Source organism: Papaver somniferum, chromosome 2 (genome assembly GCF_003573695.1).
Source record: "Papaver somniferum cultivar HN1 chromosome 2, ASM357369v1, whole genome shotgun sequence".
In the NCBI taxonomy this organism is placed as follows: Eukaryota; Viridiplantae; Streptophyta; class Magnoliopsida; order Ranunculales; family Papaveraceae; genus Papaver; species Papaver somniferum.
Genome location: NC_039359.1, coordinates 2,210,380 through 2,235,281, shown reverse-complemented (window position 1 = coordinate 2,235,281; position 24,902 = coordinate 2,210,380). Strand labels below are relative to the sequence as shown.

Sequence of the window (24,902 nt, the reverse complement as noted above, 5' to 3'; positions counted from 1 at the left end):
AGGACCACTTGAATAAAACCCTCTCTTTCTCTGCAAAACCCATGCCTAGTTCTTGATTTCCACCATTTGAAGAAGACTAATGGGACTGAAGAAGAACAAAATGAACCTCATTTTGATAGCAATATAACACATAATTCTTACATATAAGTGCAGAAATCAAATAAATGTTTTAGATTACTACTAAAAAATGATAGCAAACCCACAAATCTAAAAGGGAAATACATACCACCATAAATAACATACTTTTACTTGAACAGACAATCAAAAATCTCATACAGAGATCTTTAAATCTCAAAGTAAAACCCCTTTTACAATCAACATTACTTAAGAACATAACCCGAGATGGGAAAATCGGAAAAGAAATGAAATTTATCTTCTGCAACGAGTGATTTTGGAACAACCTCTGGAGTAAGGATGAGCGATGCCTCTAGCTTTATAACAGTTATGAGTATAATAAGATCTTCCTGAACGAGGTGGACATGGAATCCTATTAGCAGAAAGAGCACCATAAGAAATGTAGTAATGCACTCTTCTCCAAAACAGAGATCTTCTATCAGCTTTGCTTTCTCCTTCTTCGCTGCCAAAACCATCATCTACTTCTTCATAGAGATTTGCATTGGAAGTTGGCCATTCTAAAGCCTCACTCATAAAACCCAAGCTTGATTCATCAATGTGAGACTCTACAACTGAAGTAATAGTAATACTGATGAAGAACATGATAGAGAAACATAGGATGAGATGTTTTGGTAAGAAGACCGCCATTAGAATGAGAATGTCTTCTACCAGGGTTTTTCAGACGGATAAACTAAAGAAACAATCTTTAGAAAGAAGCGAGAGGGATGGAGAGAGAGAGAGAGAGAGAAGAAGGCCTGAAGGGTGTAGAGCCACTCGTACAGCGGAGTGGAGAGGGACAGAGGAGACGGATCACATGTGAATGTATAGAGAGTGATTACAGCTGTTTGCACCCAACTTTCAACCCCATCCTTTATTAACAAGGCAGGGCATAGTTTACTGTGCTGTGTTTTATCTTTATCTGTACCCACACCACACGGCCATTTCAAAGCCTAGCCCTTGACTAACGTATTTTCCATTCTATATTGCGACTTGTCTTTGACTTCGGTAGCTTGTTTCGTGTGTGATTAGCTAATCTGCTCAATGTGCTAAAGCTAAAATTTTCCCAATGGCACCGATAACATCCAAATTATCTTAATCTTTGTCGGGAAATCGGATGATTTGAATTAAAAAGAAATAAGAAGCCGCTATCACGCTCCAACAGTAACAGTTGTCGACACCGCTGTAATTTTGCTTCTACTATGACCACCTGAATATTGTCATAACCACCGCTATCATCTTCCTACTTTTTAAGGACGCTGGCTCTTTAATGTGAGACTAAGGGTAACATTTAATTCACAGTTAACGAAAAAGGTGAACTTGACGTCCTGTATTGAAAAGATAGCGAAGCCAAAAAAAAAAAAAATCATTTACAATCTATTTTCATCGGTATATATTCTTTTGATAATTTTTCTAGTTACCGTTAAATAGTCCCACATAGCCCAGGGCAACCTAGGTTGTGTGCTTAATAAATCTCGGGTAATTCTATCCTTGCAAGCCGGTTTTCAAGGTTGGTTAGGTTCGAGGATTACTAACAGTTACATTGAGATTTGACCATGAAATTTTTTAAGGAAAACTTATCTCATAAGTAGGATACGAGGATCATAAAAGGTGCTTATAATTTGTTTGAGATTTGAACGTGAATTTTTTTAAGGAAAACTTAGCCGATAAGTAGGATACGAGAATCATAAAAGGTGCTTATAAAGGTCGTAGTTGTTTTCAAGACAATCGCTCTTCAGAATTAAGAGGAAGATTAGTGCTTCCTTCTGAGTGTACGCCACATCAGCTTGAGTTTTGGCGAAAGTTTCATGTCTCTTCATCAGATGTGTTATGATTTATTGATTTTGAGCATTTTTAACGTCCTCGGGAGCATGATCAGAGACGAGTGAGTTAGTGGTTCCAAGAATTACACCATTAGTATTAGCAGGAACACAACCAAGATTGGAGGTTTCTGAACCAGACCTAAGTTTAACCATCTTTTATAGTTATTGCAACTAAGAGATTGATCTCCCTTTGTGATCGCTAAATGTAGGGTAAAAACAATTGTTCGTACCGTTCATAAAATAGACGGAGAGCACGTTAATCAAGCCAGTCTAACCCGTGAAAGAAGATTCCAGAAGTTTCCAGAAGTCATGTTGCCCAACTTGCTTGCATATCAAGTTTAACCCAGAATTATGGTATATATAAACTAAACAAATACATGTATTTTAAACCCTAAGAAAACATGGAATTCTAGGTTAGATAACCATACAATAACTATCGTAATCTCATATCAATACAATACTCTCCCTATGGTATTCCTCTATGGATGTATGCAACACTTGCCGAACCATGTTAAATGTTTGTCTTCTCTATTTATCTCTAATTCACTTTCTAACCCTAATTTATTTCATCATTAGCATCAAACCAATCCTGTTTAGTGCCTAGAAGAAACTTTGGGGACAAACATTACCGTAGACTAAGGAGACTCGTGAAAATAATCGTGTTTTGCCATAGAGAAAGGTGCGGAACTAATCATGCGAAAATTTCACGCAAAAATCAGCGAAGGTAAAAAAAACAAACTAGGATTGAAGATTGCATTGCAACAGTTGAAGAAAGTGTTGCGAGGTTGAAGAAAGTGTTGCGAGAGTTGAAAAAACTGTTGCGAAACAGTTGAAGAATCCTTTGTGAAAACAATAGCAGAAAAATGTTGAGATCAATAGAACCAATAAAAAATGTGACAGTTGCAGAAAGCGTTGCCAAAGTTTTCTTCCATCCATCCAATCCGCTTCAGGCTGAGCCAAGCCGTTCGAGCCGCTCAGAGCCTAACCAAGCAGCTGGATCATTAGCTGGTCCAGCCAATCTGGTTCACATTCGGTCCAATAAGATCCAACCGATCTGGTTTGGTTTAGCTCATACAGGTTCAGCGATGGTTTTACCTGACCAGACTGTACCGGTCCAACCAGTTGCCACATCAGCAGAAAGGTTCAGTCAACAACGCATCGTTAGCATAAGGTTCCACGTCAGCACATATGGTGCCACGTCAGCAATTAGGGTTAGTCAGCAACTGGCATGTCAGCGCCCGTGTCCAGTAATTTTCCATGCAGCATCAGCATGCGCACTTCGTAGAAATTTTTTTCGTCAATAACTTCTTCGTTTTAAGTCAAATTTGAGTGATTTTTAGCTCGTTGAAATCGTCATTCAATTCCCTACAACATGCAAAAATTATTGTGTTCGAGAAACTTTTATATGCACTTGGAGAAGCAACATGATCGATTTCGAGGTCCGTGGATAATGACACGATCGAGTTCGAGGTTCGTGGATAACGACATGATCGATTTCGAGATGTGGATTGCTTAGATCCTTCAATATTTAACCTTGCATCACATGCAAGCACTTAAAGCCTCACCTTGCACGTGAACACTTAAGTCCTTCTTTTTTTCGCAAGCATAAAATCTCGTCTTGCACGCGAGTATAAAAACTTGCACCGATGCAAGCACAAAGTCGTCTCATCTCGATGTTGGTCCAAAGACTCTCAACACAAGCATCAACCATCCTGCCCCAGCAGCGAGCGCTATAGCCTTGTTATGTTGCGAGTAAAATCCTTGTCACGGTCGCAAGTACACTATATTCAACTCAAGTCTCGACTAGCTCTCAAGCATCACAAGTCCACTACGTGGAAAAAAGTCTCGCCTAGTACATGAGAAAATTTATTTCACCACCACAGTTGGGGGCGTCTTTTTAATATCTATACTCACGCTTGTGGGCGAGTTATGTCATTGACGATCGATGCAGGAGGAAAAAAAAACTTCTTAACCCCCAAGAAGTTGGAGGTTAAAAGGGGGCGATGTTTGTACCATATACAAAATAGATGGAGAGTCCGTTAATCAAACTCGTCTAGCCTGTGAAAGAAGTTTCCAGAAGTCTTGTTTTCCAAGTTGCTTTCATATCAAGTTTAAACCAGAATTAAGGTATACAGAAACCAAATATATACATGTATTATAAACCCTACGAAGACATGGAATTCTAGGTTAGCTAACCATGCAATAATTATTGTAAACTCATATCAATACAATACTCTCCCTATTAGATTCCTCCGTAAATGCAGGCAACACTTGCCGAACCATGTTAAATCTTTGTCTTCTCTATTTATCTCTAATTCGCTTTCTAACTCTAATTTATTTCATTATCATCATCAAATCAATCATGTTTAGTTCCTAGAAGAAAGTTTGGGTACAAATAACAATAAAGTGAAACATGAGAGGTAGATAAAGAAGAATGGGTACGAGAGATTAAAACAAACAAAACTCACCTAAACCTATCAATTTGAGTTTTGCTTCGGCCACAAAGGAGAAGAAGGTTTGATCTTAGGATGAAAGAAAAAAAACAATGAGATCATAGTGTGCTACGTTTGTAGTGTCACATCTTTGGGCTATGGTATGAAGTTCTTGGACTTCCTTTTAAACTAGTTTTATGAAGACTTCTCTTTGTAAGACTGATATAAAACAAGGATGATTTAACTTAGAGTAGATGTAGCTATACAATGATCCCGTAAGAAGTGGAAGTCATGAAAAGTGGAAGACATGGAGAACTGGTTAAGTCATGCCCACAACTGAGGGAAGACTGAGACTCATACACCCACTACTACGGTCATCCTCGCAACTCTCAAATGACTCAGTTTTTCCCAGTTGTGAGTTTATCATTACACTCTTGTTAGAGCATTGCTCCGTCGAACTCACAAGTGTTGCTATCTCAAGCTTGTTATCAAATTTAGTTGTCAAAAATATATCTCGATTTCTAGTCTACTATTAGTGAAGTCTTGGTCTAGGATAAAGGTAGATTAGAAAGAAACCAGTCATCATTTGCGCGTTCTACCATTTGAAAGGGAAGATCAACCGAAACTTTTGGAGAACTTCATCAACAAAAGGTAAGTGAAGACTGAACCACCTATTTCTCAAGTTATATTCACTTTTCTATCTTTGAGACGCTTGTCGCATAACTAATTATACTAGCTTGAACATAAAGGAATTCCGAGTCGAGAACTAATTATTTAGTTTATGTTATAAATGGCAGTTTATTATATAGATGCCCACTTTAGTGGAACCCAATAACTTGGGAGCCAAGTATGTAAACTCTATAAATAGAGTCCTAAACCTTTGTATTTTATACACATGTTAATAGAATCCTCTCTCTTTTGTTCCCTCTGTTTTGTGTCTCCTTCTCTCTTTCTTTATTTCACAAGACGTTATCAACGACATAACTCTACCGACCAAGCGAAAAAAAAGTTCTCCCTCATTATAAAGTGTGATCAGACGGGTTAAAGTTTCCATCACATATGCGAACACTATATGGAGAAGAGATATTAGAGGGATATCTTAATATATTTTTTTTAACCAATTTATTACATAATCATTTACTGTATAACGTACAAGTTTGATATTTCAGAACTAACTTTATTTGTCCTTTTGTAAATCAAATCTGATCCGGTCATAACACTCACAGTATCTAGGGAGACGCTGATTATCTAATCCTAGTTTTGGTCTGCGGGACAAATCAAAACTATCTATGGATTACGTGAGCCAATAGCAATGGCTAAAATCTCAATAGTATTTCTATATTTTAACTAATTAATATTTTGTTTGAGTTTTTTTATTTTTTTAATTAGTTATTGTATATATTGAGTTATATTATTATCTAAGGGTGATCAATCTTTATTGATTTCCTTTCTTCTCTAATTTTTTCATATAGAAAAGACCATGGAAAGAAGGTTTACACAGTCTCTATTCCTTTATTAAAGCTGTAACACCACAAATTGGTGTTGTCGCAATCTAAATACCTTTACGGTAACTAATTATATGCATGGTTCATAAACTTCTGGCCAATTAAATTGGGTATATTTGTCAGTTAGACGAAGATCATGTGATTAATGGTTTTTATTTTTATATTTTGCAAGAAACCATCCGTCATCATAAGATATTGCATGAAATCAAGTCGAGACACGTGGGTGAGAGTAGGTCTCAGTTTAATCATCCGATAATTACCCAATTCGGGAAAATATTGGTCCCACCATGGTGCCTCGCTCTATGGTTCAGAAAAAGTTCCTTCAGTTATAAAATCATACACCAAAATTTTTACAGCAGAATTGAGTTGGTCAGTTCTCGGTAGAAACACTAAAACAATTTAGGATCTTCTAAAAATTTAGAATTCTTTATACATGTACTCTCCCACATACTTTAATAATTTTGACCTAATTAATCTTCTATAGTTCATATTGGGTTCAAACTCTTTCCAACCAATCTGGAACTTGCTCAACCGACCACCAGCTGGTCCCACATAATGCCAACATTTTGTCCTGCTACCAACATCTTTGCTCGACTGAACAATATGGCTCGAACGGGCAACCATCCAACATTTTTGCCACTTCGTCATTCGATCATTCATGATATATTAGAGCATATGTATAATTCAGCAATATCTTTGATTTCCTATTGAATATTCGTTATATCGAAATAAGTTCTCGATCGAGCGACTTCATCGAAAGATCGATCCAAATTATCAACATATCATTATTATCTTAACTGTAAAATGATATCAAGACTCAACTTCTGAACATCATTATTGTCCCAGCAGACATCCTATTTTCAATTTATGAGTTCCACAGCGTACCACATTCGTTCATTATGCTCGACTCATCAAGGATAAGACTTATTGTCTAGTCAAGTCAACAACTGACTAACTGGATACACGTCTTCCTTCAAACTCCACATTCATGAGACATCAACACTTCATATGGGGAATGTTAATTAAGGTTTTGGTCTGGAGGCCTACAACACGTGTGTTCATCCACGATGAGAAATGTGAGTAAGTCGTGCAAGCAGTCGAGGGAGTTGAAAAAGTAGTTTGTGGACAATCAACCAAGTCTCCGCATGACCCGAAATTGGTTTAACCACGATTTACCACTTTCTCTCTCTTTCACTCGAGCAACCGTCACACTTACTAGAGATCAATGTGGCTACATTTTGGAAATATAAATAAGTCTTTGAACTCATGATTGATAAGAAGATAGACAACGTTCGGCTAAACCCGGAATTCTCAGTAACTCTCAACAGAGCAGAATTCATTCAATCACTTAGAACTTATCTTTCATCTTAACTCAACAGTTCATGAATTTCCAGAAACCTACAACACATTTACAATCCTTGATCACCATTGATCTCACACACTTCTCAGCTTCCCTCCAACAGATCGACCCTCTTCCCTCTTTGTGACCGAACTGACTCTGGAACGACCATTGTCTTGGTTTAGGACGGAGTCCTACAGATTGATCTCTCGAACTCAAAGCACTCTCGTGTAGTGCGTCTGTTTTAGGTTAAGCAGTTTGCTCAGTCGAGGAGTCCCGTCCGCATGATCGTCTCTTCACTTCCTAGAAAACCAGCAAATCGTTTTTCCCGATCAACATGATCCTAAAGTTGGAACCATTAACAATTTAGGACCCGATGAGTAATTACCCGAATCTCAATGGGTCCAAACGGGTAATACCCGTCGAGTACTCGGTTATTTATCCTTTTATGCATTTTTTTAGCGAAATTATAAGCATTTTGCTAGTTTTGATTTTTTTTTCTTACATTTAATCTTTATTTAGTACATTAATAAAGAGGTTTTTCATCCTTTATGCAACTTTTTAGCAAATATATAAGCATTTTGCTAGTTTTGCTTTTGATTTTTCTCATTTTTCATTTTTTTCTTACATTTGATCTTTATTTAGTACATTAATAAAGAAATAATTAATTTTTATAAAAATAATTTAGATTCAAGCTAAAAAGTGAAAGAAATTAAGCTTTTAAGATTTTCTTTATGTTTTTTTTAATACCAATGAGTACTCCGAACCGATGGGTAAACGAGTCCATTTTTGGCTCCACAAATTTAGAAATCAGGACCCAGAACCGTTAAAAACAGGACCCGACTTTTATAAGTAGGGTCCGGGTCTAGTGGTACCCGGGAGGACCCGGACCCTAGACAGCCCAATACCACACCCAATCCAAAATCTGTTGGATCTAAGAAATATCTGCATTCAGTCCATTGTTGAAAGGTTCGGGCACCTACTCGCAAAGATAAGGTGAGCTGGATGGGATTTACGGATTTTGTGCCCAATGCTCACCCCAAACATACATCTTTTGGCCCATCTAAAACGAAAAATGGAGTCACAACCCTTCTCAACGAACCCTGATTTTGGTCATACCAAAATCTTCTTAGGCATACAAAGCACTAGTCCTAACTTGGGTGACCTTATAAGGGGTACCCTATGGGGTGGTTCAATTACCTATATGCCCTTAAATCCTTTAAATTACTACTAATCTATCCCTAACCCTAATACAAAACCTATAATCAACTACACCTAAAATCAGTTTCTTCACCTTCTTCTTCTTCCTCTCCACAGCCGAACTCATTCACCCTTCCCTTTCTTTTTTTTTCATCGCGGAAATTTAATCGTCGATTCGTGAAAATTTAGTCGACGATTAAACTCATCTATATAATGGGTCGTCGTAAGCCAGTATCTCGTTCAAATCGATCGACTCAACAACCCATTGGAGAAGAAGAAGATTTAGAGAGTGAAGAACAAACTCAAAATCAACCACAAAATCAACCGGAAGAAGAGATTGAAGAAGAACCAACTCCGGAAATGAGAATAAGAAGGTTAGTTCTATAAACCCATATCGTATTTGATGTTTTAGATTGGTTTGGTCGATTTAATTCGTCAAAAAATCATGTTTCTGCGGCGGTTACAGGGTATGGTTCGGCGCAAAACAAACCTTAGATGTGCGCCGAGCTGTTCTTGAAACTTAACCCTGAAAGTGCATATGAATGGCTCGGCGTATATCTGAAATCCGTTTTGAGCCGAACTTAGTGACACAGAGACTTATATTTAGGATCAGCTTATTCGATGGTGTTAGTTTTGTGCCGAATATGTTTTGTGAATTTCAGAAATTTTGCATGTGCGTAGGATCGGCTTGTATGGTAGCATTAGTTTTGTGCCGAATAATTGTTGTTTGAATTTCAGAATTTTTGCATGTGCTTAGAAGAGGGGTCGTGGTTAAATGCCCTTTTATGTTTCCAACTTCCTATTAATCATTTGTCCTTCAGGTTCGGCTTTTTCTATAATTTGAGTTATAAGCCGAGCCTTAAAAATCATTATTGGTGTAATCCAGTATATAGTTCGGCTTAAATCTCACCAATATGGTGATCCGAATCTGTAAAAACTTTCAAAATTAGATAAAAAATAGCCGTTACTTATATAGGTTCGGCTTATGTTCTAAAATTTCTATAAGCCGAACCTTTACTTTTTTTTCACGAAAATCTAGGAACGACTCTTATTTTTGAAAGATATAGCCGTTGTAAAACTATATTCTATATATGCCTACATGTTTTTTCATATTCTTAACCACATATGCTCAACAAATGGCACCCCCAACTCCTAAGTTTACTCTAGAAGAAGATTTATCTCTTTGCACTAATTATGTATCATACTATCCAAAGAAGGGTGAAGAACGACGAGCAAATGGTCTGATGAGTATGTACTACTTGGTTAGAATTCATGAAGCCTTCAGCACGGAAACAGGTAATCCTCACAACTGGGATAGGGCGTCCTTGTTTTGCCGAATTATAAGTATTAAGAAAAAAGTCACAGACTTCATAGCTTTAGTTCGGATTGTGAGTCGATATCGACTCAAAGGTGAAACAAACTCTGAGATTGAAGTTCGAGCTCTAGAGGAATGGCGACGATGGAAGGGAAATAATTTCAAATACAAAGACCACTACCACATTCTTAGAAGGTTTCTCATTACCCGTTTAGGATATTAGAAATTAATTGAAAGCCTACTATGTAGCAGGGATGTAATCCACAATTTCTATGAATTTGAAAAGTCTATTTGGAATGATATAATAATTCTTGTGTTCATGAATCATGAAAGGTTCGGCTTTCTTCAGAAATATACTACAAGCCGAACCTAGCAAAGTAATTCTGGTTTTTTAAAGTTTCAAGGTTCGACTTGCAGTGAAATAATATTATAAGCCGAACCTGACAAAAAAACACTGGTATTTTTTTGTTGTCAGGTTCGACTTTCAGTGAATTGTTCTTATAAGCCGAACCTGACACAAAATAAACGGATAAATCCATGAAACATTTTTTTATGGAGATCCTAAACGAATCTCATCCTCTTCACTGACCTCTTTCTCATCATCTTCACTGACCTCATTCTCATCATCTTCACTGACCTCTTGCTTAACATCTTCATCCTCATCACTTGAAAACGTAATTACTTGTCCACTTGGAGGCTGCACATGCAAAGATTTCCAAAGATCCATTTCTGTCGTATAATTTGCACACCAATCCATCGCAAAATTATTTTCAAATCTAGGCCAAAAGGGTGCACTCATCAAGGGTGGTAATGGGCAACCGGGTCTAAGTTTGAGGACGATAAAATGACAATTTCAAATACAACTTCTTTTGGCAAGCGTAGCTATTCTTCACCCCTAACCACATTACTTGTTGCATCACCATCCTACCTTGCAAATTGAGTCTTCTAATCTTTTGTCTTGCATTGTAGACAGTTTGCATAGTCGACTTGTTATTCTTGTTGTCCGCCTTCAATTTGCTAAGAATCCTAGAAGGTGGAAAACGTGCCCGTGTCATTTTATCCACTTCTAGCATCTCGTCGGGTTTGAGTCGCGCTACTTTCGCATGTCCATGAAGGTATTTGGGAAGTGGGTGGTTATGACGACAATCCATATCTTTATTCATTATCCAATATTGATTTTCTTTGTTCATGGACTTATTCTTGAGGTTGAAAACGATCTTGAAAGGGCAATTTCTTTTCTCCGTCTTCGTCCTATTCTTTCTCCCGGTCTTCCCAACGTATACAGTACCCTTTTTAACCTTGCTAGCGCCGGTTCCACTACGCTCACAAATCATTTCAAACCGATCCCATCGGCTTTGTTGTCCTTTAACTAGTAACAATTTATCTTCATCGTGTGTTCCTCAAGCCAATCCAAAACTTCTGGTTTAGTTTTCCATATCTACGTTCATTCCAAAACAAGTAATTTGTAAGAAAAACTTTGGAATATTCCGACAACATTAAGGTAAACAAAAGGTTCTTACATACTAAATCATTTTGGAAGTGGTCCTCGGTATCCTCGTGAATTATGTCTACTGGATCAGGTTGATTTTACATGGGTCCAAGAACGATCTACAAAGAATATCACAAGGTTAAACACTAGAAAGGGAATATAATAACAAGGTTCGGCGCATTCTATAATCACATTATGTGCCGAACTATAAAAATTTACAGGTTTCGGCTTATACGATATCCTCAATATGTGCCGAACCACAAACAATATTTTAACCCAAAAACTAACAAATTCATGTTCGGCTCAGACGATAATCATATTATGTGTCGAACCTTGAACATAAGAGGTTTTGGATGATACGATATTCTCCATATGTGCCGAACCAGTAACAATATTTCAACCCAGAAATTAAAAAATTATGTTTGGCACATACGATTTTGGATATGTAAGCCGAATTAGTAATGATTCTATTCCGGGCTATTCAGGATGTTGTTCGGCTTACTATGAAACTTTCATATAAGCCGAACTAGTGTCTAGCAAAAGGGTTGGAATTGGAAATTATAGGTTCGGCGCATGCAATAAACAGATTCAGTAAGCCGAACCGTTCATCAATTGGTAGATTCGGCTCATAGATGTGAGCTGGTGGCTCTCTAAAAGAGTCACAGAAATGATACCTGCAAGTGCACAGGGTCTGTTGTAGTGAGTATGCAAGGCAGGGTCGAACCACAGAGACTTGGGTGTGAATTGAAGTAATGAAGCAAGTGACAGTTAACAAGAAAAATCAGTGGCAGTGAACAAGAACAGTGAAACAAAGACAAACAAACCAAGGCTGTTAGCCAAGGGCAGTGATAAAGAAACAAAGGCAGGTCTTCCAACTATGTTCTTGTCCCTTGTTAGTTATCAGTCAGCTTCTAGGCTTTCTGAATAACTAGATGACAGTTGCGGTTCAAAGCCGGCTGTTCATCTAAGGGTTGGTCTAGAAAGGAGGCTAAAGGCACTAAGATGAATTCTAAACCTTGTGGTAGTTGGGGCTCTCACACTGCAACTACCCGCAGAGAAGCTTGCTTAGTGTTTTAACAACCTATAAGGATATTCAATCCTAGACAATTCAAGCACAACAAGATCAAAGCATGGATAGGATAAAAACAATTGAAATTTACAACATCATTTAAAATAAAAACTAACCCTTGAGGCACTGGCTATTCCAGTCCTCTTGGGTGAAGCATTGGCTAGTCCAGGCATGACTTCTAACACACACCCATCATCCCTATTTATACAACAATCCAAAATTAGGGTTAACACCCTTTTCCCAAAACAGTGAAATTAGGGTTTGGTGAAAATCAAAATTAAATCAAAATAATCCTACCTAATGTCACTGAATCTACTCAATAACACTCACCCAGGCCTCTATTTCTAGTTGTAATCATCAATTCCTAAGAATCCCCAATTTGTAAAATTAGGGTTTCCTGTTGAGAAATAGGAATCGAAATTACTCACCTAACAGCTCTGATTTCTTCCCAATAGTCTCGACCCATGCTTCCTTATCGTCTTCTGCTCCTTCCCATGCTTCAATTACATCCATCTCATCAACTTATTTCACCAACTCCACAGCTAGGGATTAGAGGTGTGAAAATGGGTGAAATTAGTCGTTGAGAGGGATATAGGACGTGATATAGGGGATGGGTTTAGTTGGTAGGAGCCATGATTGCTTTGGTGGTGGATGTGGTGGTGGCAGACGGAGCAGGTGGTGGTGATGGCGACAGCGTCGCTGTGCAGAGAAGGGAGGAGAAGAAGATGGGTTCGATATTTTTGGAGTAGGGGGTGTTTGGTTGGGTTAATAGATTTGGGTTCTTGGGTGTTGAGAAGGCTCATCAAGTCTTGATGTTTGGATGGTGAAAGGCGTAGGATGAAAAGATGAAAGAATGATCCAACGGCTCGATGGAAATGGATATGAAGCGACCTTTGGATCTGGGATACATCAAAACTGACGGTCTGAGATGGAGTTGGGTGCTATAGTGTTAGACAGGAACATCAAAACTCGATGCACTCTGATGGAGCGACCGTTGGATGATGGAATGGATTCAATCTGACGGTGAAGGAGAGAAACGGGTTTGGGTATTGATTTTAGGCTTAGAAAATGGGTTTTGGGCTTAAACAATCTTGAGCCCACTTCTTCTTTAAGAACAATTTCTTCCTTTGTGAGCCCATTTTCATCCTTGAGTCTTCCATACCGCATTCTGCACTTCTTTTCCTCTAGAGTTTCCGCCGGCTTTCTCCGTGTCTTTGCACTTTTCGCTCCGCAACTCATCTAGTCTTTATTTATTACCTAAAAATGCAAAATTAATTAATAAAAATATTTATTCTTGAAAACAAAGAAAATACAAAATATGGGATAAAATGTAGAATTAATGCACAAAAGATGAGTTAAATGCCAAGAAAAATATATAGAAATATGCACTTTTTAGCACTCATCATGAGCCGAACCTCAACCTGTTTCGCCGAACCATAATTCAAAAAACCTAACTTCTGATAATTGAGAGCTATAGAAGTGAGATTAAGTATAGGATATAAGTGTATCTGTGTATTAGAAGCATTGGGTTCCTCATCAATGTCTTCATCATCAGGATTTGGCTCATAAAAATCATCATCTTGAGTTTGTGTTTGAGTTTGAGCTTGAGTTTGAGTGGGTGTAAAATCATTCTCATAATCTAAGAAATCAGCCATTTCTGAATCATTGTTGTAGTTGATATGTATTTTCCTAGGTTTTTTAGATGAATGATGACCCTCCTCATCCTCCATTGAATCAAGAATTAGAATTTTTTCACTTTCTCCTTCTCTTTCTCTCCTTCTTAACCAAACCAAAACTTTGATTTTTTTTCCTCAAATTTTTCATCTAAACAACTCTTATAATTCTGAAAATTATTTTAATCACTAAACAAAATATTTAATCACTAATCAAGATTATTAGCACTAATACGTAAAGGGCAGATTTGCCATTAAAAAAATTTGGGTTAAGGGGTTATCTGATTTTGCTATTTCACAACCTTTTTTCCTGTCTTCATTCATAATGCCTTGGAAGATTTTGGTATGACCAAAATTATAGTTCTTCTCAACTAGTCCATTTTCCCTCATTTCTCTCTCTACAGTTTCCTCTTTCTTTCATTCTTCTACGGCGTCTGATCTTTGACTATGGCGATACCTCAACACCAATTCCTACAGCAGCAGCAATCTGGACCAATTAATTTCTACAACTCCTGTAGTAATCTCGTTGATCAAACTTACCCGCAGTACATTCCTCCATGTAAACACCCCTAATACTCTTCTTCCTATGTTATTGATATTTTTTTTCGTAATCTCTTTATAAATTTCATATAGGGTTTCTTATTGTTTGTATTTTCTGGTCTTTAGTTCATGTTCCTGGTTTGGCTCCTGGCGATGTCTTCGATGGAGGTGATTTGCAATGGGCTAATGGTGTGGAAATTTCTAGAAAAAGATTAAAAGAACAGGATTTCCTAGATAATAATAATAATAATCGGTATTACGACAATATCAACAATCATAATAGTAATACTAATTCACAGATTTCGTCACTGGATTTCTTACAAACTCGACCAGTTTCTACGGGTTTAGGTTTATCTCTCGATGATAGGCGTAATGTTACGTCTGGAGAAACTCCAGTTTACTCTTTCTTTGATGATGAAATGGACCGTGAGTTTCAGAGACAAGATGCTGAGATTGATCATTTCGTCAAAGTTCAGGTACTGAAAGTTTATTGGATTTGTATGATTCTTGTGACTTGTGAGAGGATATGTTTTTGATATCCTAGTCCTTAGCAATCAATATTAGGATCATATGGAACTAGGGTTTTGTTTTAGATAGTTTTTGGAATTTTAGTTCAACTAAGAATTCTCGAATTTTGGTTTTGGATTTAGGGTGAGAGACTGAGACAATCAATCCTTGAGAATGTTCAAGCTAACCAATTCCGAACTATTGCACTTGCGGAAGAAAGGATAGCTCAAAAGCTTATAGAGAAAGAAGCGGAGGTGGAACACATTGATAACAAGAATAATGAATTGGAAGAACAAATTAAACAGTTAATTGCAGAAGCGGATGAGTGGAAACATCGAGCAAAGTTATATGAGAATTTTATTGATACACTTAAGTCCAGTATCCGGCTAGCCCAAAATAGAGATGTCAAAGAAGGGTGTGGTGATAGCGAGGTAGACGATACAACATCATATTGCAATTACGGAGCTATTGATTTCCATCTCATTGGCAACACAAACACAGAATTCAAGGAGTCAATGACTTGTAAGGTTTGCAAAGTTAATCAGGTTTGCATGCTTTTGTTGCCTTGCAGGCATCTATGCTTGTGCAAGGATTGCGAGAGTAAGCTTAGTTTCTGTCCCTTATGTCAATGTTCTAAATTCATTGGTATGGAAATCTGTATGTAATCGGAAATCTTGGATGCTATTGATGCTCACATTATATATACACCAGTCACCAGTATTGTGTAGTTTCATTACCTCTAGTCTACCTTATGTTTCTGCTTGTCTGATTTCTCATATCTTGTTAGTGTAATTGACTAATTTCTTATAAAGAAGTTGTAGCACTTGCTGAGTGAAGTTCTCCTAGTACCTCGTTGCCATTTCTTCATTTTTAATAATGATTGCGTGTTTCACTATTCTAGTTCAATAGTGAGTATAGATTTACTGCTTGATCTGAAATTGAGGTTTATGGAAAATATGCTGCTGCAGTAGTATAATATTCTTCTAGATTGAGCTATCAGTATTTCTACGCCTGAGCTTGTTTAAACAAGACTGCCATTGGTTGGAAGTGGATAGAAAGGATATTGGGGGGTCAATTGCAAAAATGGCATGACTATCTGGTGGGATAGATTTGAGTGACACATAGGTGCTAGGTGATGGTGATGAGTAGATTAGCTAATAGAGCCATTCATATTTTCTTTACAATAAACCAATAATTCGTGAACTAATGCGAGTTTATCAAACATCATAGACGGCATTAAGGGCGCCTGGTTTAACTTTTTGACCAGGAAAAAAATACGTGGCCTAGAAAGCAACTGTCATATTATCAAGAGATACCTACACACATGAGTATTTTGAACTGCATGTATCACACCTAGAAGGCCTGTAGTAGGAAAATACAGTGATTTGTCAAAAAATGATAAATCCCGCTGACTTCCTAAAGAGACTGGAAATGGTTCAAACAACATATGTGGATTAGTTTAATTTAGTGTCTGCAGCATGCATGGACTGAATCTTGGTGTGTCTTTGTTCTGTTGGTGGTTCAGTCTTGTGGCTTTGTTGCCATTTTATCCGGAGGCCTATATCTATAATATAAGCTATTCTGTGCAAGTTTTGCAGTGATTTTGTGCCCCTATTAAAAACTTGATACTATCCCCCTTGCACTAGCTGTCGAGTGTCAACTCTTTTTAGTCAGTGAATCTGATTAACGACATATCTTGCTTATAGTCCTTGTACTCTCTCCTGTATTCGGAACTTGTACGTGTTTGCTGTTATTGTTTCTGATATGTATATCATTTGAATGGTGCTGTTATCTGCTCAACCAGTTGAATTGGTTATTTTACTTGTCTGTTAGAATTTTCAATCAGAATAAGTGAACACACAATGTTCTTATATGTTGGATTGACCTGCGCTTAATTATACTAACTAATTTGTTTTGGTGAATTAGTTAATAGTAGATTCGACAAGCTGCATCCAGAACTAGCCCGGCATCAGCCATTAGGAACTACCAGTCTTCGCGCACTATCTCCAATTTTAAAGGTACTCAGATTACTTCTTAACCTCATGTAGAAAATGATAATAAGCACTGTACTCATCTAAGTGTTAGTTCATTGGTACCATGCATTCGTTACATACATCTTAGATGGCTAATGAGAGACTTGATCATCGAAAATCATTCTATGTCACATATTCCACCATTTCACCAAAGCTGAAAAATCAACTTCTATCCATATGAAATGCTTTTGTTTGCGTTATCATCCGAGTTCGTTGGCTAGCATTTAGCAAGTTTTATGCTACTTTAAACAAAAGAGAGGGATTTGTAATGAGATTTATCTACTTCATTTTCCATCATTCCGTTATCCAGGACAAAAGAGGGCTTGTACTTAGCTTCTATGGCTAAATCATCTTACATCCTTACTCCCCCACCACCACCGTCTCGGCACCACCACACCACCACTATCACCACCCATCAAGTCTTCTCACATGGCTTTGTCAGTCTTCTTTAATTCAAATGTTTCATACCTAAACCTTCTTTGTTTTCATAGATTTACAAAACACTCATTACAGTTGAAACAAATCTTTAAATGCAGTGATTTTCGTTAAAGGTAGATCCCGTTTGGATTCTAAAATGATTTTGCGACTCAGCAATGTAATATATCATTGTCTACTTTTATAGGAGTATCAATTTTGTTCTTGAAATTAGTTGTTTTGTCATGAATGATTAAGAGTTTCCTCTTTAATTAAGTTCTAAGATTCTACTTTCTTGATTATTATCAACCTGCTTAAAACATCATTTTACCCTAGGTCTTATTTTTGTATTTTGGAGCTCTTCTTACTTCTGAATTATAAGATTTTGTGGGGTTGCAAAATATGTTTAGGGTACTCTGCAGTTTCAGCACTCGGGACTTTGTGACAGTAGAACTGTAAATAACATTTTCAATTCCACCCAAATTAAAATTCAGAAAGTAAACCCAATGTTCATAATTATGCGTCTTGTATCTATAACAAACCCATGATTACAGGTAATCATTCATGAAGGACTTCTGCAAATCGTATTATCTCGTTTTTGTAGTATGGGTCACTGTAATCAGCTTTTCAGGATTACAAATTCGAAAATCTTTTAGTACTGTAATTGCTATCAGCTGTATATAGGAAAGGGTTCAATCGTAATTATGTTTATCTCTCTTTTTCGTTTCCATAAAGTTGACGGAACTTTAGCTAGAGGCGATAACAAAATTATTATGGCGTTTTTCATTCTTGTTTCTTCATCAATAAATACATGGCGAGAGAAAAAATCATCAACCTTTTCAGGTTCTTTTTTCTTTTAAGATGTTATTTTGAAATTGGCTGTTATCCAAAATTATTGGAAATGGAAGACAACTGATTCAAGATCACATATATATTAAACAATCATGAAGATTTATGTGAAATCAAGATCATGGTTCCAATAATAAGAAAGCAGATTGGGAAATCTAAAACTTTACAATAAAGACAGTGGTGGAGTAAATGCAGGGTAACTTTTCCGTGGTTCAAATATATAATGATATGTTACTTAATGATGTTTAATTATGTTGCATTGAGCTTTTTTCCTTTTCTGGCTTACTGTGTTACCAGAGTATGAGTATGTGAGTATCGTTAGTATTTGTTACCAGAGTATTCGAAAATTTGGGTTAAGAATTGTATGTGATATGTTTAGCGCTTTAACTGATATGAATTTGCATTGTGAAAACAGGAATTGGTAGGTGAAAATAGATGTATTCGTTTGGATATTGGATACAGATTTGAATATTGTTTCATCTGTATTCTTAAGCATCGTGTTTCCGCTGCAAGTTTAGGGTGCCTTGGGCTTTGTCTACAGTTGACCAATTTATTTGAGTTTTGACTCGTCAAATCTGACCGAGTTGAGTAACTTATGTTCAATCAGATTAGGGTGGCACCGAGTAGGTGGAATGATGTTTAGACCAATTCGGAGCCAGTACCTGGTCATCTTTCCTACCAGATTAAAACAAAAGAAACACAAAATCTTACGTTGTGTTTAGAGAAGATAAAGAAGTGGGGTGGTGAAAGCAGTTCAGCTTTTGTACAAAAAGAAGACGCTACGAGATTTCAAAAAAAAAAAGGATACAAAGCTGTATGCAGGAAAACAACATGTGCACTGTTTTGCTAATATTATCCATCAAGATTCAAATACTGTATGGTACAGTAACTACAGTTCATGTTCTACAAAATCATTTAGATATCAGACTGAGAAGGATGATACGATGTCTCTTCTGTAGGCTGGTAAGGCAGTGGAACCTGAGTTCAACACTTATCGTCATCCCGATCAAAAAAATTGTGAAAATCCCAGAAAAAACGAACTTCTAGTTAATCCTTTGAAGTCCGTAAGAAAGAGTTGCACAGAAGAAAGGAGAAAGCGCCCTGTAAGAATTTTCCATTGTTTAAGTAAAGATGCCCCTCTTTTTAAGTATCTGTAGTATTTTTATGTGTGTAGCTCTTACATCTGAGACCAGTCCATTCTTTAATTATTTCGACTGTACCAAGCACTAGTGTGGTTTTTGTCTTTCCTTGGTTTGAAATAGCAATTTGGATTTTAGTCGTGTTTTATATGGTTTAATGGAAAACCCCCAGTCTGATTTCATGTGATGGTTATGAGAACACTGGTGGGTATCACTTCCAAAGTTCCAATTCTGCTTTCTGAGAAATATTAAAGCTATTTATATTCTTGCAGATGACAGTCACGGTTGTGTACGTTCACGTCAAAGTTATGCTAATACATGGGTGGGTGTCCTGGTTTACTACAAATATAGTATTGATGCAACGGTCACGGCGATTTTCACCTGCCTTTGGTCCATTGCACACTCTGAAAGGATGAATAACAGATCTGATTGCAAACGGTGGGCATGAAGAATCTTGGACAAGTATCTCATTGTCCTTTCTAAGGACACAAAGAAAGACCTTCTTTGCAGATATTCGATGATTCAGAGATCTAATAGAAATCAGTTCAAATACAAACACAATAGACATTTAGATCATTCGAATCTACAGAAGCAACTTGAGTGAAAGAATATAAAAGAAACAATATTCACCAACAAACATGTGCATAATGCACGTGATATTAATTTGTAAACAAATGTGGAGATTTAGAGAAATATTTAGTTTATGGAAAGTGGTAATGGAGAATCGGAGAAGCTAGTAAAGAAAATAAACCAAATAGCAAAAAGACAGTCTCCCCACTCACGTATATGTAAAAATGTTGTCAGCCTTTGGAGAAAAAAAGAAAGAAAAATGGAGGAAGAGGGAAGAAGAAGAAGAAGGAAGAAGAAGAAGATGCTTTACCATCTGCTGCCATTGGGACTTGAAGCCTAACCCTATTATTATTGTTTTTTTTTTTACTATCACTGGTACATTTGATGCTTCTTTCATGGACACTAAAATCATCTCTGTGAAGGATCAAGATCAACCACGAATTTGTATTGTCTTTAGTTAATTAAAGAAATTTATTCCAAATTCTTATTAATAATTCAAGTATACATAACAGCCTCAGTTGTACTCGTAAATGCACTTTATTTACTTAGATTGGCAAATGGAACTTGTAAATCTTTGCACCATCTAATTACCCTTAAAATTTTAGGAATTTAATTACTGTTAAGACTTCAAAAAGAGTCATAGGGGGGAGGCGATCAACCATCATTCAATGGGCATAAAGTGCAAAAAGAAATGCAATATTCGAACCATGACTTATGAAAAGAAAGAAAAAAAAGCCTAGACTCTTACCATCTTTAAGAAACAAGTACTTGCAGTTCTCTCATTTTGGTCACAGCATATTTAATTCACGCATCGCCAACAAACAAAAATCATTAACACCATCCATCATAAACGCTAATCACCTAACAGAACCAACGGCTGAGATCTCTTGAGAAAAGTTAAAAGAACAGAGATCTGCACATGTACATGTACATATATAGAGAGGGGTGGTTCACGGGTTTATCTTGAAACACACTCCTCAGACAAACAAAACAGACAGACACATATTCTCTCGCACTACAAAACCGAGGAACAACATCAAAGAACCCAAAACAACAACACCAATATTAACTCACTCCCCCTCTTTTTCCTCTTTCAATCAAAAACACACACATTTCTGCACTTCGTCTCCTTTAACTATCACACAACACACTAATCCTGCTTTGTATGCATCTGCCCAAAATATCTCCTAGATAGATTTGTTACTTTAATCACTATTCGTCGTCAATGGCTCTAATGTTAGACAACGGTGCTTGTCATGACAATGTGTTACTATGTCTAGATTCATCAACAACTTCATTATCACAAAAATCAGTTCCAGCTCCATTTCTCACTAAAACTTACGAGCTCGTCGATGATCCTTCCACTGATCATGTAATCTCATGGGCTGAAGATAATACTACTTTCGTCGTTTGGCGTCCACCGGAATTCGCTCGTGATCTTCTTCCTAATTTCTTCAAACACAATAACTTCTCCAGCTTTGTTCGTCAACTCAACACATATGTAAGTAATACATTCTTTCTCCGTTCGCATCGCATTTCATTGATCATTTTCCGTAACATTTATAGTTTTATTAACGGTGTTTTGTTTGTTTGGTGAAATAGGGTTTCAGAAAGATCGTACCAGACAGATGGGAGTTTGGAAATGAATTTTTCAGAAAAGGAGAAAAACATTTGTTGTGTGAGATTCATAGAAGAAAAACGATCACTATTTCTCATCATCATCATCAACAAAATGGCCAAGTTTCTATGAACAATTACTACAACCCTCATTCATCGATTTCGGGTAGTAGCGGGTTATGTTTTGGTGCATTTCCAAGTGCTCAACTACTTAATATCTCGAATTCTGATTCAGATGAGCAAGCCATGATGAACCGGGCAAGTGATCACCTGTCTCCCATCTCGTCTCCCCGAGTTATTAACTCTGTTTCGACGTTATCCGAAGAAAATGAAAGACTCAGACAGAGTAACTCTATGTTAATGTCTGAACTTACTCATATGAAGAAGCTCTATAATGATATTATTTACTTTGTACAGAACCATGTGAGATCTGTTCCTCCACCACTTCCTCCAAGTAGTAATTCTTCACCACTTCTCGGGTTTCATAATCGTCAGTACTCAAGCACAAATCAAGTAGCTCATCATCAACAAGTACTTAAAGATCAAAGATTCACGTCAGCTGCTCCTACTACTAATCATCCAACTACTACAACTACTAATAGTAGTAATTCAAACAGTACATCTTTAACAATGTTAGAAGAGATCAGTGATGACAATGACAATCAAATGAAACTGTTTGGAATTCTTCTCCCTCAATCTAAGAAAAGATCACATCCTGATCAACCCACATCTGTTACTATAAAAAGTAGCAAAGCTAGATTAGTTCAAGATCATGATTTAGGTTTAAATCTCATGTCCTCTTATTCTCCATGTTAATGAACAACTTCTGTCTATGCAGCAATGCAGCATGCTTTAGTCTCTCTCTTTGGTAGGGCACTTAGCTGCTTGGATTTGGTTGATCTGGGTAGTGAGATTTTGGATATGTGTCCGTATATATGTTTTTGTTTGAGCCAAGGAGAATTTGTTTTTGTGTATAGAAGAAGTACTTAGCTAGTATAGGGCATTATTATGAATATGATCATGTTTTTCCTCAAAGCAATGAATGAAAATGGTGGGTCTCTTTGACATCTCTATCTATATTCCTTATTTTGATGATGATTTGTGGTTCTTTTTTTTAATTTCCATATTGTTATTATTAGTATAATGTGATGATCATGATTATCTTTCTCTTGTCCCTATTATCTGCAAATTGTCAGTTGCAGTAATAATAATGTAAAAATGGAGAGGGATCAGCAGGAAGGTTCATGTATTGGTTTTATTCAAGATGATGGAAAAAGCTGAATAACAGTGGAAGGCGTTCTTCGAAATCTCAAAAAGTAGTGGAGTTTTCTAAGTTTTTCTTTGTTTTTGGTTTACTTTGATAATTTAAGACTAAACGCAATTCTATAGAGTGATGTCCAATTGGATGGAGGACGGAGAAGGGGATCTTTGTTGTTATTACAACTGATGGATTGATGTTAGATATTCCTTAAACGTACATTCCTCGTCTCTATCATTATATCAAAGATTTAAATGGGCCCATTTTGATACCCCAATAGTCCTGGTTTACCCGTGTGCAACAATATTGACATTTCTTGAGTGCTATAGCTCTTAGTTCCAAAGATGTGGACTCACTCACTTGTCTCATATTTTCGTGCTTGAATTAGGGTTTTATCATCTCATGCTGCTTGAATGAGTCGAAACAGTAAGTGAGTGGCAAGGTTTGAAATGTAGGCAGTGTCTAGTTTAGCTGCTTACTTTGAACTAGTTTATACATTCAGTTAAAGACTCCACTTCAGTTGCAAGGCACGAAGTATGTTTGACTTTGACTAGATTAAACTAGTCTTTTCCCTCCGGTGTTTTTCCAGTTTCTTTCTACTGTGCATGAAAGAAAAAAACACTTGGCCTTTTCCTACTTTGATCTCTGCGTCTGGTTCAAACGCTTTAAACCTTCTTTGGATTCCCTCCTCCCTGCTCTGCTTTCTCCATCACTCCATTAGAATTTAAAAACGAACGGAGTATAGAATGTTAGATAGATTGAGAGAGAGCGAGGAAAAGCATTGTTTAGAATACATTTATTATACTTTACTGAAAGAGAATAATGACATTGACCAGTTTGTAATGTATATACTATAACTTTTGCAAGGGTTTCTTTCCAACATTCCAAGTATTAGAAGAAAGAACGTCTTTTTTGTATGTAGGAAAAGTTGATGAAAGTAGTATTTTTTTTTTGGGGGTGTGTCTGTGTTTCTACTCGAGTACTGTCTTCCTTTTCTTTTGTTCTTTATATCTCTTTTGTTTGAAATCATAACTATCTATCAGAGATTTTAGAAATATAAAGAGAAAGAGAAGGAGAAGAAGTAGAAGTTTAAAAAGGAGTAATTTGAGAGAAAAGAGGGGGACCATGGATTCTTGATTCTTTTGAGGTAAAGAAGAGTGATTTTGACATGAAAAGAAAACATACGAAACTACTTAGAAATCCTAGCCAGTTTGGAGTCTTTGGACTGAATGTGAATAAAACTTAAGAATGTGGTTCTCAATTGACAAAAATGATGCTGCTGCGATTGAACCCGAAAATGAGGCTGAACATGGTTTCGGTTTTCCACTGGAACCGGATCGAACCAGACCAATTATGAAGAAACCAAACCGAACCATTTACTAATGGATTGGTTATGGTGTAGAAAGTGGAAAATCGATAGTGTTGGTTTTGGTTTGGTTTGACCTCTAAAACCGAACCAAAAACCATTGGAAAATCGATTAATTTTTAAACTTAATTTCTACCTTGATTAACAAGTATTAGATTCTACCCATTGATTTAGAGGATATATAGAAACCCTAAATCTAATATTTCAGTATGATATTTTCCCTCTTTCTCTTTCTCCTTCTCTCAGTCGCCTCCCTTCTCCACCCCTAACTACAGCAGTCACTGCTGCTACTCGACTTTCTTCTTCCTTTCTTCATTCTTTTTTGTGTATCAGTAACTAAATTAAGATATATTATATATCTTCTTTTGATCTCTAGATTTAGAGTAAACTTTAACTATTCTTGATATTTTTTTATTTATTTTTTTTGTCTGTAAATTTGTGTAAACCAATACTATCGGCAGCTACGATTTTTTCCGGCTGGAACCATTTAGATACCGAACCAATGGTTAATGGATTGGTTTGGTTTAGATTTTTAGAAATCGATAATATTGGTTTCGGTTTCGGTTTGGCTAGAAACCGAACCAAAACCTATCATGAACAGCCCTACTGGAAATATTACCACTATGCATTGGCATTGTCAGCAGAAAGGAATT

At 36.7% G+C, this 24,902-nt stretch overlaps 3 protein-coding genes across 3 annotated transcripts; 2 read left to right on the top strand and 1 right to left on the bottom strand.

Annotated features, from left to right (window-relative positions):
• Nucleotides 1-369: 369 nt before the first annotated feature.
• LOC113350594 (protein RALF-like 34) lies at nt 370-762 on the bottom strand. The gene has a single exon (XM_026594737.1). The coding sequence runs from the start codon at nt 760-762 to the stop codon at nt 370-372; it is 393 nt and encodes a 130-aa protein (XP_026450522.1).
• A 13,566-nt stretch (nt 763-14,328) lies between these two features.
• LOC113346662 (BOI-related E3 ubiquitin-protein ligase 1-like) lies at nt 14,329-15,772 on the top strand. The gene is made up of 3 exons (XM_026590142.1): nt 14,329-14,515; nt 14,623-14,972; nt 15,147-15,772. The coding sequence occupies exons 1-3, from the start codon at nt 14,404-14,406 to the stop codon at nt 15,666-15,668; spliced, it is 984 nt and encodes a 327-aa protein (XP_026445927.1). The 5' UTR covers nt 14,329-14,403; the 3' UTR covers nt 15,669-15,772.
• Nucleotides 15,773-20,989: 5,217 nt separating this feature from the next.
• LOC113352918 (heat stress transcription factor B-4-like) lies at nt 20,990-22,674 on the top strand. Its single transcript, XM_026596668.1, has 2 exons — nt 20,990-21,509; nt 21,611-22,674. The coding sequence occupies exons 1-2, from the start codon at nt 21,234-21,236 to the stop codon at nt 22,439-22,441; spliced, it is 1,107 nt and encodes a 368-aa protein (XP_026452453.1). The 5' UTR covers nt 20,990-21,233; the 3' UTR covers nt 22,442-22,674.
• The last annotated feature ends 2,228 nt before the right edge of the window (nt 22,675-24,902 follow it).

Coding starts and splice junctions, on each gene's coding strand:
- LOC113350594 (XM_026594737.1), bottom strand. CDS start 762: ATGGCGGTCTTCTTACCAAAACATCTCATCCTATGTTTCTCTATCATG.
- LOC113346662 (XM_026590142.1), top strand. CDS start 14,404: ATGGCGATACCTCAACACCAATTCCTACAGCAGCAGCAATCTGGACCA. Junction 14,516..14,622: donor CCCGCAGTACATTCCTCCAT/GTAAACACCCCT, acceptor TCTGGTCTTTAG/TTCATGTTCCTGGTTTGGCT. Junction 14,973..15,146: donor ATCATTTCGTCAAAGTTCAG/GTACTGAAAGTT, acceptor TTTTGGATTTAG/GGTGAGAGACTGAGACAATC.
- LOC113352918 (XM_026596668.1), top strand. CDS start 21,234: ATGGCTCTAATGTTAGACAACGGTGCTTGTCATGACAATGTGTTACTA. Junction 21,510..21,610: donor TTCGTCAACTCAACACATAT/GTAAGTAATACA, acceptor TTGGTGAAATAG/GGTTTCAGAAAGATCGTACC.